The sequence below is a fragment of the Eleginops maclovinus genome, chromosome 12, assembly GCF_036324505.1.
Source record: "Eleginops maclovinus isolate JMC-PN-2008 ecotype Puerto Natales chromosome 12, JC_Emac_rtc_rv5, whole genome shotgun sequence".
Lineage (NCBI taxonomy): Eukaryota > Metazoa > Chordata > Actinopteri > Perciformes > Eleginopidae > Eleginops > Eleginops maclovinus.
Genome location: NC_086360.1, coordinates 17612396 through 17630130, shown reverse-complemented (window position 1 = coordinate 17630130; position 17735 = coordinate 17612396). Strand labels below are relative to the sequence as shown.

General features: G+C 39.8%; 2 protein-coding genes across 2 annotated transcripts; both read right to left on the bottom strand.

The window, feature by feature from the left end:
• Window positions 1–88: 88 nt before the first annotated feature.
• dpysl2a (dihydropyrimidinase like 2a) lies at window positions 89–11658 on the bottom strand. Its single transcript, XM_063898332.1, has 14 exons — window positions 11328–11658; window positions 8851–8939; window positions 8538–8722; window positions 8198–8362; window positions 7881–7942; window positions 7666–7746; window positions 7507–7575; window positions 6780–6900; window positions 6516–6672; window positions 5446–5587; window positions 5156–5326; window positions 4424–4603; window positions 4118–4313; window positions 89–1780 (listed from the first exon to the last, which is right to left on the bottom strand). The coding sequence occupies exons 1-14, from the start codon at window positions 11367–11369 to the stop codon at window positions 1689–1691; spliced, it is 1752 nt and encodes a 583-aa protein (XP_063754402.1). The 5' UTR covers window positions 11370–11658; the 3' UTR covers window positions 89–1688.
• Window positions 11659–12501: 843 nt separating this feature from the next.
• bnip3la (BCL2 interacting protein 3 like a) lies at window positions 12502–16905 on the bottom strand. Its single transcript, XM_063897516.1, has 6 exons — window positions 16756–16905; window positions 15390–15660; window positions 15230–15311; window positions 15038–15144; window positions 14789–14938; window positions 12502–14110 (listed from the first exon to the last, which is right to left on the bottom strand). Exons 1-6 carry the CDS (start codon window positions 16805–16807, stop codon window positions 14062–14064), a joined length of 711 nt encoding a protein of 236 aa, XP_063753586.1. The 5' UTR covers window positions 16808–16905; the 3' UTR covers window positions 12502–14061.
• Between the last annotated feature and the right edge of the window lie 830 nt (window positions 16906–17735).

Here is a 17735-nt window from a genome sequence, read left to right as displayed (position 1 = left end):
GAACTGAATTCTTTGCAGTGAGCTTGTTTATAGAAAATAAAATCAAGACTCAATACCATAAGTTTAATTTTTATTACTTTAATCCACTGAAGTCAACACAGATAGGGTCGAATGCTGACAAGACCGATGATTCCCCCCCAAAAACCCTGGTATCCTACAAAACATACATGACCGATTAGAGTATCACACTTGTTGGGAGAGGGGCAACATCAGTGCTCAACATCACAACTCAAATACCATCACCAGGACACTTCCCCAAATGCAAATCACTCACATTATAGCTTGGCATACAAAACCTACACTTGACAAGGCAATGAGGAAGAAACAATCTAGTGTTTTACAGTATGGCCGCACGGTGCCGTGACACCGACAACCCTTTTGTGGTTTAGTGAATACAAGTTACTACCTCGAGTGGATGTGGTGCAGTAGAAGGGATAAGAGAGGAAAAACAGGATATCTGATAATTCATTCACAACACTAACACCGAGAACAGTGGACAAATCATCAGCACACTGTGAGGGACTTCATATACAATTTCATCAGGTCTCAAAGTTGGCGTTTCCACTTGAGATAGCCTTCATAGATACAGTGTGCTATCAATATCTTACAGAACAGGCAGGCAAGTAGATCCAACAAATATCCTAAAACATACAGACGAAGCCATTACAAATAAAAAGTTGCAAGCTCACATACATCTTTTATTATTTTGGATTGGTGCAAAACAAATTCGGAGGGAATGGTGGCTGCTGTGTCTGTGTGTGTGTGTGTGTGTGTGTGAGGACATCATCTGCACATTTACAGCAATGGTCATATAGCACCATGTGCAGAGAGCGCTGTCGGCAAACTTCACTTTTGTATGCATCCTGAACAATTAAACACCATTCTGATTATTGGAAGCCTTTTGCTCTTTTCACAAACAAAAGGAAAACACAAAATGTTGAAATGAGGGAAAGGGTTCTCAGACAAAATGTTATGTGCCAGTTGAATGAGTGGTTTGACCCTTTACTACCCTTTCTTTTTCTTTCAGCACTTCCCAAAATAACAATGAAAAAAACAAAACATCAATATAAAAAAATAAAGAAAGTGCAACTATAACAAAAATGGAAGACCAAGCTGAATTGTTCTGCTGTACCTACACATGAAACAAAATACTGCAAAATTAGGAGATACATAAGTGATATTCTACGGTCATCTTTCACGATTAGTATTTTCCATTTGAACTGTTTTTGTACGAAAACAGCAATTTTACAGTGTTACAACACCAGTGCATTCTTCAGCGGGGAATGTACAACACGTTAAGAAAAAACAATTGCAGTTTCTAAAATACCTTCAAGTCAAACTGACTGATCTTTTCTGTCAACTTTCTGAGCCAAGAGGGCAAATAACCAGCTCAAACATGCACAGCAGAATATATTTTTAAAAAGTAAACAAATAAATTAATCAATAATCAAAGTTGGGCTTTAAAAGCAGCAACAAAAAAGCCGCTTCAATTCACTTGATCTTCCTTGACAATGGAAAATGGCAGGAAAGATGTGACGTAGTGGTGGAGTGTGAAGAAGAATGGACGGCGTGCTTGTGGGTGAGGTGCAGGGTGGGTTCAGAGGTGACCAGATGTGATGTGGCGACGGTGACAGGGGGCCTCTGGTCCCGTGCCGCCCTGCGTCTTCCGGCTCAGGTGAGCAAAGAGCTTAGCCGAGGCTGGTGATGTTAGCTTTTCCACCGGGTGGAGCCACGATGCGCTGAGTGTTGCGACGAGGAATGTTGTCGTCAACTTGGGCACCTAAAAAATAAAGGTATAATACACTGGGTTATTGCATGTTAAATTAGATCATTTTTAAGACCTCTTTAATGGAGATTGATAGCCATTTGTATAAGGCGCAAACATGGTGAAGTATAAAGGATTATGAGCTGCATATGAATGAAAACCATATTCCAATAATTATTGTAAATGAATTAATTTACATATTTAAAACAGGACAAAAGTCATTCATAACAAAAATCTAAATATAGATACATCTAAAATATATAGGAATTGGTTTGGTACACTTACCAAGAAGTTGGTGCTGAGTAATATATTTATATTATATTGATATTTGGATACAATAACATATACAGTGGGGCAAAAAAGTATTTAGTCAGCCACCAATTGTGCAAGTTCTCCCATTTAAAAAGATGAGAGAGGCCTGTCATTTTTATCATAGGTACACTTCAACTATGAGAGACAGAATGAGAAAAAAAAATCCAGGAAATCACACTGTCTGATTTTTAATGAATTAATTGGTAAATTCCTCGGTAAAATAAGTATTTGGTCACCTACAAACAAGCAAGATCTCTGGCTCTCACAGACCTGTAACTTCTTCTTTAAGAGGCTCCTCTGTCCTCCACTCGTTACCTGTATTAATGGCACCTTTTTGAACTCGTTATCAGTACAAAAGACACCTGTCCACAACCTCAAACAGTCATACTCCAAACTCCACTATGGCCAAGACCAAAGAGCTGTCAAAGGAGACCAGAGACAAAATTGTAGACCTGCACCAGGCTGGGAAAACTGAATCTGCAATAGGTAAGCAGCTTGGTGTGAAGAAATCAACTGTGGGAGCAATTATTAGAAAATGGAAGACATACAAGACCACTGCTAATCTCCCTCGATCTGGGGCTCCACGCAAGATCTCACCCCGTGGGGTCAAAAGGATCACAAGAACGGTGAGCAAAAATCCCAGAACCACACGGGGGGACCTAGTGAATGACCTGCAGAGAGCTGGGACCAAAGTAACAGAGGCTACCATCAGTAACACACTACGCCGCCAGGGACTTAAATCCTGCACTTCCAGACATGTCCCCCTGCTTAAGCCAGTACATGTCCAGGCCCGTCTGAAGTTTGCTAGAGGGCATTTGTATGATCCAGAAGAGGATTGGGAGAATGTCATATGGTCAGATGAAACCAAAATAGAACTTTTTGGTAAAAACTCAACTCGTCGTGTTTGGAGGAGAAAGAATGCAGAGTTGCATCCAAAGAACACCATACCTACTGTGAAGCATGGGGGTGGAAACATCATGCTTTGGGGCTGTTTTTCTGCAAAGGGACCAGGACGACTGATCCGTGTAAAGGAAAGAATGAATGGGGCCATGTATCGTGAGATTTTGAGTGAAAACCTCCTTCCATCAGCAAGGGCACTGAAGATGAAGCGTGGCTGGGTCTTTCAGCATGACAATGATCCCAAACACACCGCCAGGGCAACGAAGGAGTGGCTTCGTAAAAAGCATTTCAAGGTCCTGGAGTGGCCTAGCCAGTCTCCAGATCTCAACCCCATAGAAAATCTTTGGAGGGAGTTGAAAGTCTGTGTTGCCCAGCGACAGCCCCAAAACATCACTGCTTTAGAGGAGATCTGCATGGAGGAATGGGCCAAAATACCAGCAACAGTGTGTGGAAACCTTACAGACTTACAGAAAACGTTTGACCTCTGTCATTGCCAACAAAGGGTATATAACAAAGTATTGAGATGAACTTTTGTTATTGACCAAATACTTATTTTCCACAATCATTTGAAATAAATTCTTTAAAAATCAGACAATGTGATTTTCTGGATTTTTTTCCCCCATTCTGTCTCTCATAGTTGAGGTATACCTATGATAAAAATTACAGGCCTCTCTCATCTTTTTAAATGGGAGAACTTGCACAATTGGTGGCTGACTAAATACTTTTTTGCCCCACTGTACAAGATGGTATAGTTTTACATTGTAGTTATAGTACTGCATAATGTTGTCTTTTCCTGGTAAAGTTGCATTATATTAAGATTTTGTCATTTTCTGAAAATACCAGACTATTCCAACTGTGCATTTATGTACCTTGACCTACATTACAGAAATGATATCCTGATTACCTGTGACTATTATTCAAAACATCACTATAATAAGCTGTGTAAAAAATAACAAATAAATCTGGATATATGCATAGCCCTACAATTCATGCACTTCATTCGATTCATTCTATGACACCTCTTGATCATTTGCAGTAAACAGTTTTAAACACCTATACGATTGTACATATTACCTATATGCAGACTTTTGTATTCCTAAATGTTAGGTTATTTAAAATGAAATGTTTAATTTCACTCACCTGAGAGACTGAAGCCAGACTGGTGGAGGTTGCGCATCGGCTGGGGAGCAGCCTGCTGCTGCTGCTGTTGCTGCTGCTGCTGCTTGGCAGGGGACGTCTTCACTGAGGAGACTGTGGACATCATCTTGGGAGTCACAGTCACCTCACACACCGGCCCGTCATAGTGGCCCCTGGGGACTCCTCGCAACTCTGTGAGCTAAACATAAAGGACAATTAATCAGTTGTTGTTCACCAGCTTCCTTATATTACAATAATTTACATTAGTGTGTCTGATTAGAGGTGTGACCACCTGGATTTTGAACTCACCCTGCTGCGAGCCTTTATCCTCTTGTAAACGTGGTCAGAGAAGGGTTTACGGCTGATGTAGCGCCCGCAGCCCTCGGTGGGGTGAAGGCTGCCCTCCTCCAACACAAGCTTGCCCTGGCTGATCACCACCACTGGACCCCCACGCACCTCTGTGCCCTCAAAGATGTTGTACTCCACAGCCTGGGAAAACAAGGGATTTGATCAGAAACATTTATTTTGTGGCTAGCTACTATTGTATATCAGCTTTTCCTGATACATTTTGTTAAATAACTAGGATAAATACAGAAGTAGAAAGGTTAAAACTGATATTCACTTATTCACTATGGATATCATGTAGCAGTACATCTGAGAGTCTGGGTTTTTCTCCAACAGGACCCAGTTATATTAAATGATCATAATAAACAAGAGAAAGAACATCTGTTATCCCTGTTATAGTAACTGTTAACTGTATTTTTAAAGCTCCTTTACACCCAGTTTCTTTTTTTTCTGTATTGGTTTTGGTCTATCTTCTATTCCTCTTGTGGAAGTGTGTCATAAATAAACCAAATAAAACAGGTTAATACCTTATTGCACCTTTCATGCTAACAGAGCTGCTTTAGCATGTTACAGCACACAATGTGCATTGAATCATATTACATACAACCTCAAGAAGAAGCTCTCAACACGTCTACAACACATAAATTACTCAAGGTACCGTGGAGAAGACTAAAAGCAACAAAGTAGCCCTCTGACCAGGTTGTGGCTCTTAGCTGAGATGATCTTCGTCATATCAGGGTCCCACAGCACGAGGTCGGCATCAGAGCCCACAGCGATGCGGCCCTTGCGGGGGAACAGGTTGAAGATCTTGGCTGCATTAGTGCTGGTCACCGCCACAAACTGGTTCTCATCCATCTTGCCAGTCACCTTTTAGTAGAAGAAACCACAGAGTTGCATCTTAACATTTGCTAAGCTTTACAAGGTGATTTTGTCTCAATGACTTAATGCTAGGAATTTTTGGATTGCGTGTAAAGTGGGTCGCTCACCACACATTTGTCCCAGATCAGAGACATCCTCTCCTCAGTGCCGTTGGTGCCCTCTGGGATCAGGGTGAAGTCATCTTTGCCGATTGCTCGCTGAGAAGTCTGGAAAGTGCAGTGAGCACTACCACTCACCTGCAGGTCCCCACTTGAGAAGAGAAAACGTGAGGAGAATAAGGATTCAGTTCACATAAATATTTAAATTATCACATTAATAAGCTTTGACATTTATCTACTAATTTAAATAAAAAGCTTTGTATTCAGTATGTGTATGTAAAGGGTTTAGCCATAGATTATGTATAAAAGATGGACAACATTACAGCTACCCAAAAGACAAGCCAAAAGATGGCTGTATCTCAAAATAGATTTCATTAAAGTAAGTTCTTATCACAATGATGCACGTTAAAAGGTTAATTATACTGATTAGTTTGGTTTTAATTAGTCATTTGATGCTAAGAAATGGAGGAGAGATCTCATGTTTGACATCTATGATTGACAGTTGCTCTGAGTGGAGTAGTGGTCTCATAGCCTGGGGCTCAGGTATTTTAAGTAGAGGAATTAGTCGAGAGGATTGTCTATTTTAAACATAGATTATAATGTTAAATGAAGATCTTTATAGAGACATCTGTATATTAAATATCTCTTTATAGAGTTTGTAGTGTATTCACTAACTGTGTTTCTAGCTGCTAGCTAAATAGCGACATTTACAATGACAGTAAGGCTAGCCAGTGCTGTCAGGCCAGTGTGTGTGTTGATATAAGGGTCAGCAGAAAAGCAGATTAGGTTTCTGAAACACAAAATAACAAATATATTCTAAAGAGATATTATGGTTACTTGTTGTGTTTGTCTTACCTAACAGCTAGGAAGCTAACACCAACAGGTCGTGGCCTTGCCCGACTTGTGATATGTGTGTGTGGGTTGGAACTTAATACACCATGTCAACATCTGAAGATGGCAGCTCCAGTAGCTGGATACGTGTCATCGATGTACAGTCTTTAAATATAGCTAGACAAAAATAAAATGCAGCTCACAGCAGTAAGATATCAAATTGGGCTCCAGCTATCTTTGGGTCCTACCATGACAACAGGGAGTTGAGGTAGTCGGGGGTGGTGGGATCAGGGCTGAGCGGGGGAGAAGTGACATAGGCGGCGGCCTTCGCCCAGTTCTTGCTCCAGTAATGGGTACCATCTGTGCCCAAGCTGGCAGAAATGGGCTCTCCGTAAACCACGGCACCTACAGGAGATGACAAGATGATGACAGCGTAAAAGTGGAATCCAGACAGACACAGGTACAGCTTTACTGTTGAGTAGTAAGAGGAAGCTAAAAGTCACTCTTCTTACCCTTTTTCCTGGCGAGGGCAATGACATCAGCTGCACTCTTGCTCATCACCTTGGTGATGTAGAGGGGGCAGTTGGTCTGGTTGGCTATGGTGACAGCGCGATTGACTGCCTCTGCCTCCACCTGCACACAAGCATTCAGATTCATCATAAGGCTGATTTTCATACTGGCTTCAAGCATCTCCCACCTTAACAACTGACTTAAAAAAAATAACGCTGGTTTATCAAGCACTGAATGGTTTATGGTCAAAATGCATTTCTGATCTCCTGCGAAATGAACCCTCAGGTCCTCTGTTTCAGCTCTGCTTTCTGTCCCCAGAGTCAGAACTAAACATGGAGAAGCAGCGTTCACTTATTATGCTCCAAATATCTGGAGCAAGCTTCAAGAAAAAAGCAGGTCTGCAGCAACTTTCACCTCTTTTAAATCCAGGCTAAAGACTTTTCTTATGCTGTTGCCATTAATTAAATCAAATAACTACTCATATCTTATACTGAGCTTGACAATAGGCCATGTTGTTTAATTTCAGCTTATTTTTACAGTTTGAAACTCATTTTATAATGCGTTTCTGTTGCACTATATCTTAATGCTTTTACTGTTTGTTAAACCCTTTAAATTGCCTCATTTGAAATGTGTTGTATAAATGAAGTTGCCTTGCCAACTCATTATTGTGGGTACATTATCACAAATCTGTCTTTTGGCTAGCTTTTGAAATCCAACCCTCCTTTTTACCTCCTCTGGGCGGCTGAGCACATGGCCTTCAGGGCCAGTGATCCCCAGCTCCAGGATACGCCTCTGCTCCTAAAAAATCCACACAAAAACATTATAATCCAAAATACCAACGACTTCTTACAACTTATACTTGAAAAACTTTATGAGTGGTTCTGTTACCTCTGCAATGATGTCTCCATTCTCAGCATGCACCTGAGCAATGGCACCAAGGTCTCTGATGACACTTAACACCTCATAGATCTAAAAGAAAATGATGCACGCGGGTCAGGTTGTAGGACATTTGTCCACCAGAAATACATCTAACAGCCTGGAAAAACATTTGCTATGACAGACAGCGGTAGAGGCCGTTTATATCAAACTGAAGCCAAGCGTACCTGAGAGTCAGAAAGTTGGAAAATATCCTTATAAGCCAAATAGACCAGGAAAGAGTTGACACCTGAAGATAGAAAACTTATGAGAGAAAACAGCCAAGGGTGGAATAAATAAAGCAAACGAAGGAAACCCCAGAGCAACAGAGAGAAGTCAAATCAAAAGGATAAAAATTACAAAGCAGAAATAGTTAGTTTTCTGTGAAAAATGGTTAACTTTTTCTCCCACATGCATCGTCTGAGAGACACTCCTGTGACAGGTAAGTCTGTGATTCCTGGATTTGATGAAAGAGGAGAAGAATCTTAAGACGTTGACTGCGTACCATGATCCTTCACCAGGGTCTCCATCTCCTCCTGAGTGCCTGTGTTCCAGCTGGTGATGTCCACATGCAGGGAGTAGTCGCAGCAGGACTTGCTATCAGCCCACTCCCTCCACTGTTTGAAAGCTGCAACCAGGCTGACCCCAGGCTCCGGCACCACATGGTCAACTATAAAACACAAACAAACAGGTTGGATTTAATGTGCACAAGCAAACTGCAAAAATGTGATCATACGCTCCATGGCACGGAAATGTGCAACGTGGTAATCTCTGCAACAGAATAACTGAGCCTTAAAACGGTGGCTTCAAAACACACGTGGGATAATGCGTGATGTAATACATACTGATCATAGTCGTCCCCCCAGCCAAGGCCGCCTTGGTTCCCTGGTAGAAGTCATCGGCTGACACCATGCCCCGGTCAGGCATCTGGAATCGGGTGTGCACGTCAATACCCCCAGGCATCACCATTCTCCCATGGGCCTCTATGATCTTAACCCCACCAGGAACAATGAGGTTGTCACCGATTTGCCTGAGGGAGGAAACATTTTATAAAAAATACAGAAATCAGAGAAGAAAAACAGGATCAAACTGAAGCAAAACAAATTTAATCCACAAAAGTTTGAAAGTATTATTTATCAATCTTCAGATAAAAGGTACTTGATGACTCCATCCTCCATGTAGATATCAGCCAGGAATGACTGATCATCGTTCACGATCTTTGCTCCTTTGACGAGGAGACGGTCACTCTGAAAGGAGGAGACACAGTTTTAGATTAACCATAAACCACAAAATTATCCAGACATCTGCCGAGTAAAAACGCAAGAGAAGAAGTACCTTGGGTCAACTTGAGTGTTTCATAAACATCAATTTCCTGGTTTGTGCAGAACTCTCAATCCTTTCCTACATGATTAATTCACACATAAGACTCCTAGCTTGAAAGGAGGGAATAAGACTTTATCAAAACCCTTGAGTAAGTGCACAAACTCTTGAGTGGCACAATTAACTCGATCAGTATGAGATGAAAGGAGAGCACACAAGGCTGGCCTACTTCTCCTACAAGCTTCCCGGGGTCTCTGAGGACAGTGGGGAGAGCTAATGAAGACAAGGGTGGCTCACTGCAAACCTCCCAGCAGGAAACACTCTGATGTCCAGAGTGAGTGGGCAAGGACAGCATGAGTTATATTAATAATAACTGTATTGACAATAGGCCATCAATAAGTGGGTCATATAACCTATCCTCTCAAGCTCAGAAAGGCTTTTGTTGTGCATTGCTGTAGTCCTTAAATCCCTGAATGAATGAATAACTATGTAAAACATATATAGGTATGGTCTTCTCTGTGGTAAAAAAAAAGTACGATCACGATTAATACTGTAATCTGCAGTAACAGAACTGAATTCATAACTAAGAAATGAATGTACTTATCAAAGAGCTCAGTGTCAAACAGAGTCTGCTATAAATGGAAGTCTGTTATGTAAATTGAAAGGTGTTCTGTTATTAGCCTAGCCACATTGATTTAAATCGGTTGGCTAAAATAATATGCACCTGTCAATGTCACGTAATTACATTTAGTAGCACAACAAACTAGAACCTCCAGGATTAAAATACTATTAAGAGCACCTCTTTAAAATCGAGCTGACCCATAGATTGTTTAATTCATAACCCTTAAACACCAGAAGTGGATCAATAAAGATGTATCTTATTTTATCTAATTTTGTCTTATCTTATTCACCATCTACTTTAAACTAGTAAATCTGTTTGAATAATTGTATTTACTTGTCTATGATAGTAAACTAAGCATCTTTGAGTTGTGGAAGTAGCAATAAAAGGCTTTTAAGCTAAACGATGTACTTGTAATAATGATTGTTTTCCAGCATTATTACATAAACAAGTAGTAATCATTTTCACTATCAGTTGCAGCATGTTTTTCTAAAACATCGAATGTCAATGAATTAGTAATATTTAGTCTTATTAGCCAAATTAAATATAAATAATAGGACACAACTGTTATTATTAAGACTATTGTTTAAATTGACTTACAAAAAATCAATTTATGTTCATAATAATTCCTGTTGCTGTCATTATATTGACAGATAATTGGACTCTGTGTGGTGGTACTATGGTGGCACTAGATACAACTATGTGTTTAAATGAATTCAGTTACTGTTGTTTAAGGACAAAGCCCAATTTTGGTGTTTTGTTGAGAGCTCTGCAGAGTGAAACTCTCTGCTTTGTTCCAAACTAACAAGTGGTGTGTGAGGACCCTTGGGGTCTGCATGTTGTGCGCCGGACGTTATGACAGCATTTTCATAACCCTGTCTCTACTGTACCTGTGAAAGACAACTACCTCTATAACCAAGCCTCACCCTGGGCAAACACATTTTACAAGACAGTTTGATGAATATTAGATGGTCAAACTTAGAGTAGGTCTATATGCTACAGCTCTCTGGCTTATGCAGCTGCATGGTGAAAGCTTAGGGGGGAAAAAAGGTTTGGATGGATGCTATCCAATGACCTACTTTACAAAAGAGGTTTTACTTATTTTAACTATCACGGCATCCCTACTGTACGCCCTTAATACTGTGGTTTGTGGTTGAAAAGCTGCACCACAAAGCAACACAGACAAATCAAATCCCTTAATTTCAAACAGCAAACAACATAATCAGTTAAATATTGCAACCCAAGCTTATTCCAGCTGCAGCATGGGAAGATTTTTGCAAAAATCTACTTGTGCAAAAAAAGCTGAGAGGTATGTCAGAGGATGGAGGATAATAGAGGAGGGGATGGCAGTAAAGGAAGCTGCGCCTAACTACACCCTGCATGATGACAGGGAGACAGAGGAGCAGAAATAAAAGCTACTGATGGAGGCTAAAATAGCATTTGCATTGCATTGAAAAAAAAATACTACCCAAGCTCAACCTGAGGAATGCACTGCAAACAAACTGGCTGGTTATCATTGTTCATGGCAGGCTCTCTCATAATGTGCAGGGCTGCTGATGACAGCGTCAATGTAAATGAATGGCTAAGCGATTGCTAGCTTTCGTTCTAATCCTGAGGCTCACCGCACGTTGCAAAAAAACACACCACAACCGAGGGATGCATGTAATATATGTTTAGATAATGAAACAATACTCACTGTAATTCGCGGAATGTTCTTCTTTCCTTGGTATCCCGACATTTTGAAGGTCCCTTTAACACAGCTATGCCCTGCCTGCCTCTCAGCTAACGCTAGCTAGCTCTCTGAAACACCTCAGCTGCCAATGAAAGGATGAATGGATGCTCAACCAGTCGACGCCCTGGGCAATCTGTGCCTATCTGAAATTCTTCACGAAAATAGATAAAGGTTTGCACAGTGCAGCCTGAAAAACACTAATAAATGAGTGGTTATATATTTTCCTAACAGTCCTATCCCAGGATTTACTGCTAGAATAGGTCCCTGAAGACCAGACAAGCACCAAGAAGAGAAGGGCCACAAAGAGGAACCGCGCATGCGCACTGCCCCGCCCTGCTCAGCTTTAGCTCCATGTTTCTTTGATGATTATCATCATTATAGGGCAAACAGGTTAATAATCATCACCTGTTTATTATGCTGTAGTCCGACCAGCATGGAGCAGGTGTCTCAACAGTGACACAATTATTATAATTTATAACAATTAAAAGCCAATAACCAGGCTTAAAAAACAGTGGTGAAACCTAACGCAGTACTCAAGTACAGCACTTAAGTATATTCAGTTACTTGTAGGATGCATGATTATTTTACATTATGCTATTTTATGATATTACCCAACTACATTAGGCAGATATTGTAAAAAAAAAAATGTTACAGCTTCAGCTACTTTGTAGATTTATATTATTGCAACAAATGATAAATCAACTGATAAATGATGGTTTAATTACACGTCACCCAACAGTATATAGCAGTAATTGAAATAACGTACCCAACTTCAACATCGAGGTGATTATCTGACTTTTAGTTCCTACTAACAACTGATGGGATATAATTTGACATGATACTTGACATTTACCAGGGCCCTGATCCTTCGATGATGTTGCACTACACTAAAATGTGCCAGTCAAAAGCAACTATGCAAATAATAAGGATTATAAGCAACTAAAAATGACTTAAAAATACCCTTCTTCGTCTTTTTAATGTTATATGTAATGAAGGACCATGAACAAATGGAGTGAATCATGCTCACAAAATATTAATTAATAAAAACAATTGTGTCTCATCAATACATGTCCATTTAAATGTGTAGGATAACTATTTTATTAGTTATAATGACTTAAGTAATATACTAGAGTCTACAGAGCTTTAACCACTCTCTTTTATTTATATCTCAGCCGCTGTATACAGTACAAACTTTATTCAAATTCCAAAATGTTCTGTATTGCACACTGATTGACTGTACATAAGCCTGTTATGGTGACAAGTAAATTGCATGTGTTAGTATAAGTTATAAATGCATTGAAGCTTTAATGCATGTTGAGTGCTTTCAAACCAATACTGCGTTTACTGTACATCATGATGAATGATCTCCATGATTCTATTACGTCATACATTTACAAACATTGACAAAAGAATCATCCAGTTATCCAATCAGCATCAATATACAGAAGTCACATGCATTTTCTTGAGGAAAAGCTACACTAGTTTTTCTGGAAGTTCTACACATAACGGACACTGTTTATCGTATCATATTATGTGAAAAGATTGAACAGTGTAACCTACATAAAATCAGATAACACTCCTTAATCAGGCCCCTGGAAATATCTTCTTCTGTGGTGGTTTCTGACACTGACGCTTCAGCAATTAGACGACAGCACATTACATACACCGACACAATGCTATGTAACAACAATGACATAATATGCCTTAATATAACAACGTATGAACAAAAAGATACAATGTAAAAAGGTGTCCATTACATGGGGAAGATCACAGCTTAAATTATTTTCACATCTATAACTTTAAATACCTAAACATATCAGAAAACAGGCTAAGATAAATCACCAATGTGCAGTGGTGAAAGATAATCATTTGGCACTTTGCCATTGCTGCTATATTATGTTAAAGAAGAAGATATGTAGGCAAAAAGGTCATAAAAAAAATAGCATATGGCCTGGTAAATAGCCATCCGCCCTAGGTTCCACTATCATAATATGCTCAAACAACCCCACTGTAAAATGTTGGAGCGACATACTAGATCAATGTTTAAGCTTTCCAACCTTCAAAAAAATACAAAGCTTTAAAAAGAAACCCTTTAGGAGTCTACATGTGCGGGATTTAAAAATGAATCCCACTGTGCAGCATTGTTTGTTCCCAACCCTCCCCAATAACTGCACCTCGAATGTTAGCTTTAAAAAGTTAAGGCGATAAAAGTCCCCCCTGTTCCCAGAGCCAATTTAATTTGTTTGTATTGCAGATATGGCCTATATTTTTGGTTTTGTTCACTCTACCACAGACACCAGTGGGGAGATGCAGCCTGGGAGATGGCCAGATTTCTAATGACATAAAATCAAACAAGTTGAGAAAACTTCCACCCTGAAGCCCCCTGAAATCAAAGGCTTGTCACGTATTTTTAAGTTGAATGGGATGAATAATGTTTTGCAGCTCTAATAGGATCAGTCATCTACTGGCATCAAGTTGATGACTGCTGCTGAGCACAATGTTGCCCTGTGTCAAAATGTGATGGAGTGCAACCACATTACGTCAAGTGTATAACTCTATAACTACATCTACATAGGTGACAGAATTTGTTGCTGATTGGAAGGGAAATGTGGGCGTATAATAGATGCAGAGAGACAGCTTGACTACAGGAGGATGGTTTGGAGACAGGAGAACATCCAGACACCGCTTCATCTTCTATTCAGTAGGAGCTGGTGGAGGCTGTGGCAATTCTCTTTCCAATGTACACCCTAGGAACAAATACAAACATTTGCATTAAAAAAAAAGAGAAAATGTGCACAAACATGTAAGAATTTAGGATAATTAGTGTATTACATTTTACATTTCAAGCAAAAATCTGGTTTTCATCATTAGTTTCTTTTGAATATTGACAGACTACTGTATTTATTATTGTATACACATTTGTACATGTATTGTAGAAGAGGGTGCTCTCTTTTTACTTTATCTAAGTATTTTATTTTATCTTTTTATTGCACATTTTACTTTTCTATTTTTAAATAAATATAGAGCAACTGTCACTTAAACCAGTTTCTCCAGGGGATAAATCAAGTGTTTTTGCAGATTCTAATGATGACACCAAGGATGTAGTATTGAAATAAAGCCATTCATCCATATCATTTGATCATGTTAAATTACGATAACCATTTTCATAAACATTAGACTGCTTTATTAATGAGCCCCAGGTATAAGTAAACAGGCACCAGATATATACACTGCAGTTATCTTGGACACTTAGATAGCTCTGCAGTGATACATTGACAATGACACAGAACAAAGTGACCCTTTCCTTGGGCACATAACATAGTCATAACAACATCAGAGCAGAATGCGAAACTTGTACTTTTTTCAATGCAAAACCTTAGATTATATCCCGTCATAAAGATAGAACTGCATCAATCCTGACTTACCCGACACCAAGAGCGAGGATGTGTGAGATGAGTAATGAGGGGATGAAGACTTTAAGGAATTCAGCAGAGAAGATGCCACCTTTCTTCATGACTCCACTCTTCCTCATACTGAGAGATACTGAACGCCGGGGGTGCCTGAAGTGGAACTCCCTTTGAGGAATAATCAAACAACCAATGAATAAATGCAAAGTAATTTTAGAAACAACAACAACTTTAAGTGAATTATTCTGGAGTTTATAGTTTGCTTACTTTGGTGGAACGTTTTCCGGTCTGCTTGACCAATCAGCCACCCAGTCAACTCCTTTGTTCATCAGGATGTCTTCATCTCTGTCTTTCTCTGTACCATCTTCCTCTGACTGCAAAGGTGGAAGTTAAATATTTAGGTTTAAATGAAAAAGCCCACAAAGGAATGTAGCTTAAGAGTTAAATGTGTTGTTTTACCTGACTATCTCTTGGGCTGGGCATGTCCACATCAAACATTATCTGACCCTCATCCTGATCTGGACTTGGAGGCCTGTGAGGACTGAATCAAGATATTGGGATGAAAAAAAAGGAACTTGCAACCTCAAAATGTAGTGCATTTAATGGCTTTTATTTTTACCTATTACAGGAGGAACTACTCTGGCTGGATTCATGCTGGGCATCAAGTAGAATCTTTTCCATGTCTCCATTGTGAATCGAGGAGGATGACGGGACATGCTCTAGCCCTCCAATCAGGGTTTCATCACTCTCGGGCACCACCTCCAACGTCTGCAGAGTTTGACTCATGGTAGTATTTGCATTTATTTGGTCTGCAGCCGGTGTTATTGGCAGGTTAGTCTGCACGCCCTTGGCCCCTGTGTTCCCATTCATTTCCAGCTCTACCCAAGAGCCTTGGCAACACAAAGGTCAAGAGGAAGGAAAAAGAGGAAATTACGTTGTTGTCCATCAGCAAATTGCACACAACAAAGAGACACACCCCTGCCTCCTTTCAAATGGAAACAGCTGACCTACATTTGCTGCACCACATACACTGTGCATTTAAATGAACTAGCTGTGCACTGCATCAGTGATAGCATGCGTTTCTTTGTGCCACTGCCCCACAAACAGCTAGCACATTTTACCCAGACAGGAGGGGGTTATGTAATTTCCTAAGCACAAAGTGGGTTAGCAGACAATGTACAAGTTATGATAGGCCGAGCCACCGTTTACGCCCGTGTTTGGTATGTGCAGAATAATATATATTTATGCATTTCGAATGGATGACCGATGGCACATTTACTAGTATGGCATCATCAGTGTTGATCTCATGTGAGGTATTGCATAACTGTAGAGAGCAGTGGGAAACAATTTGCCCAGCCATGTCGCTGTTCAAGCTGTGCGATATTTTCACATAAAGAGGGGACGTCCTGTTTTTACTCTCTGTGCAAACGTTTTAGTCCTACATAGATTTGTATCGACCCAAGCCTGAAAACACCCCTTTCCAGTGAAGTGTTTTATTGTTGTTTTCGGAGCGGTTAGTCTGCAGGCACTTCAGCCAACATCCTATCATTGTCTACCGTTATGTTATGTCAAATTAGAAAGAGTGTTGAACAACACGGCCAATCGACCGCTTAATGAGTGAGCGTTGAATGACCTCTTATGAAAAAAATATAAAAATAACATCAAACAAAACCAGCATATTTTTTTGTCTTTTGTCCCAAACTTGTTTTCATTTTGGTCAGAGCCCACCCATCGCAGAATCGCGTACGTGATTGGCTCTCATTCTGTCAATCCAAAATGTATCACAACACGATTGGCTATCTTGCAATGACGTCAAACAACAGCACACTCCACCCCTCCCAGAAGAAGAGGAAATACCGTAGCCAATGTAACTTTTACATTAAAATCTTCATTACACGGAGATTCACAAAAACATCCACACACTTATGGTTAAATGGAGCAAAGTTTGTGAAGTGGAGGAAGATAAAACAGGCGGGGGTACTTACCGTGAAGCCCGGGCTCCTCGTTATTGTTTTGTTGAGCAGCAGCGGTGGACATGTTGACTACCCAGCTTCAGAATTCATCAACATGACACGCAGACCCAGTGCGATGTACGCATGCGCAGAATCTGTCCAGAGTGTTTCTCTTCATACATCCATGGTCCAGACAGATAAGAGAATAAAGGGCAGGTGCCAGATCATCGATGGATCATGTCAGAAAAACACACGACTCTTGTTAGTTACAATTAGTATCATTTCATTATGTGTTATAGTTTACAAGTTTGTTTACTCCACAAATCCACATATTTATATGTTATTACTGTATAGAGTAACACTTCTACTGTAGCCAACAGTATTTCATTTTCCATTCTGATTTATCCAATCTTTTTAATTGTTGGTTATTATTGGCTGGCCTATCATATTGTACACTGCCTTCAATTCTGTATATTTATATTGGGAATTCCATAGATATATTTTATAGATGCGTATGTAGCCTTCACTTATATGCATATATTTATTTTGTTTATTTATTCTGTTGATATGTATATATGTTTTGTTGATTAATGTACAATCCCTTATACACATGCTGCTGTGATGAAAAAAACAACAAATTGGGATGAATAAACTATATCTTATTTAATCTAAATTCATTTGTTTATATCTTTCTAGCCTGAATTTCCGCCTAGGAGATAAATAAAGTATGGTTATTATTCCTGCAGCTTTTTTGCACCACTATGTCTCCTGCACTATTTTATTTTACTTTCACGTCTTAATGTTGCATTGTTGGAAGATCCTAGGATTTAAGATTTTCATTGCTAAAACTATGCTGTGGCAATTGTGCATGACTAATAACAGTAAGACTGACCAGCTGATGTGCAGCACCTGGGGGGACTCTCCCTCGGAGCCATCTCTTTGCAGAGTTTAAAGACTGATGACAGTAGTAAGGCTCTTCAGTAAGTGCTGCATTGACTTGACTATTAATGTAG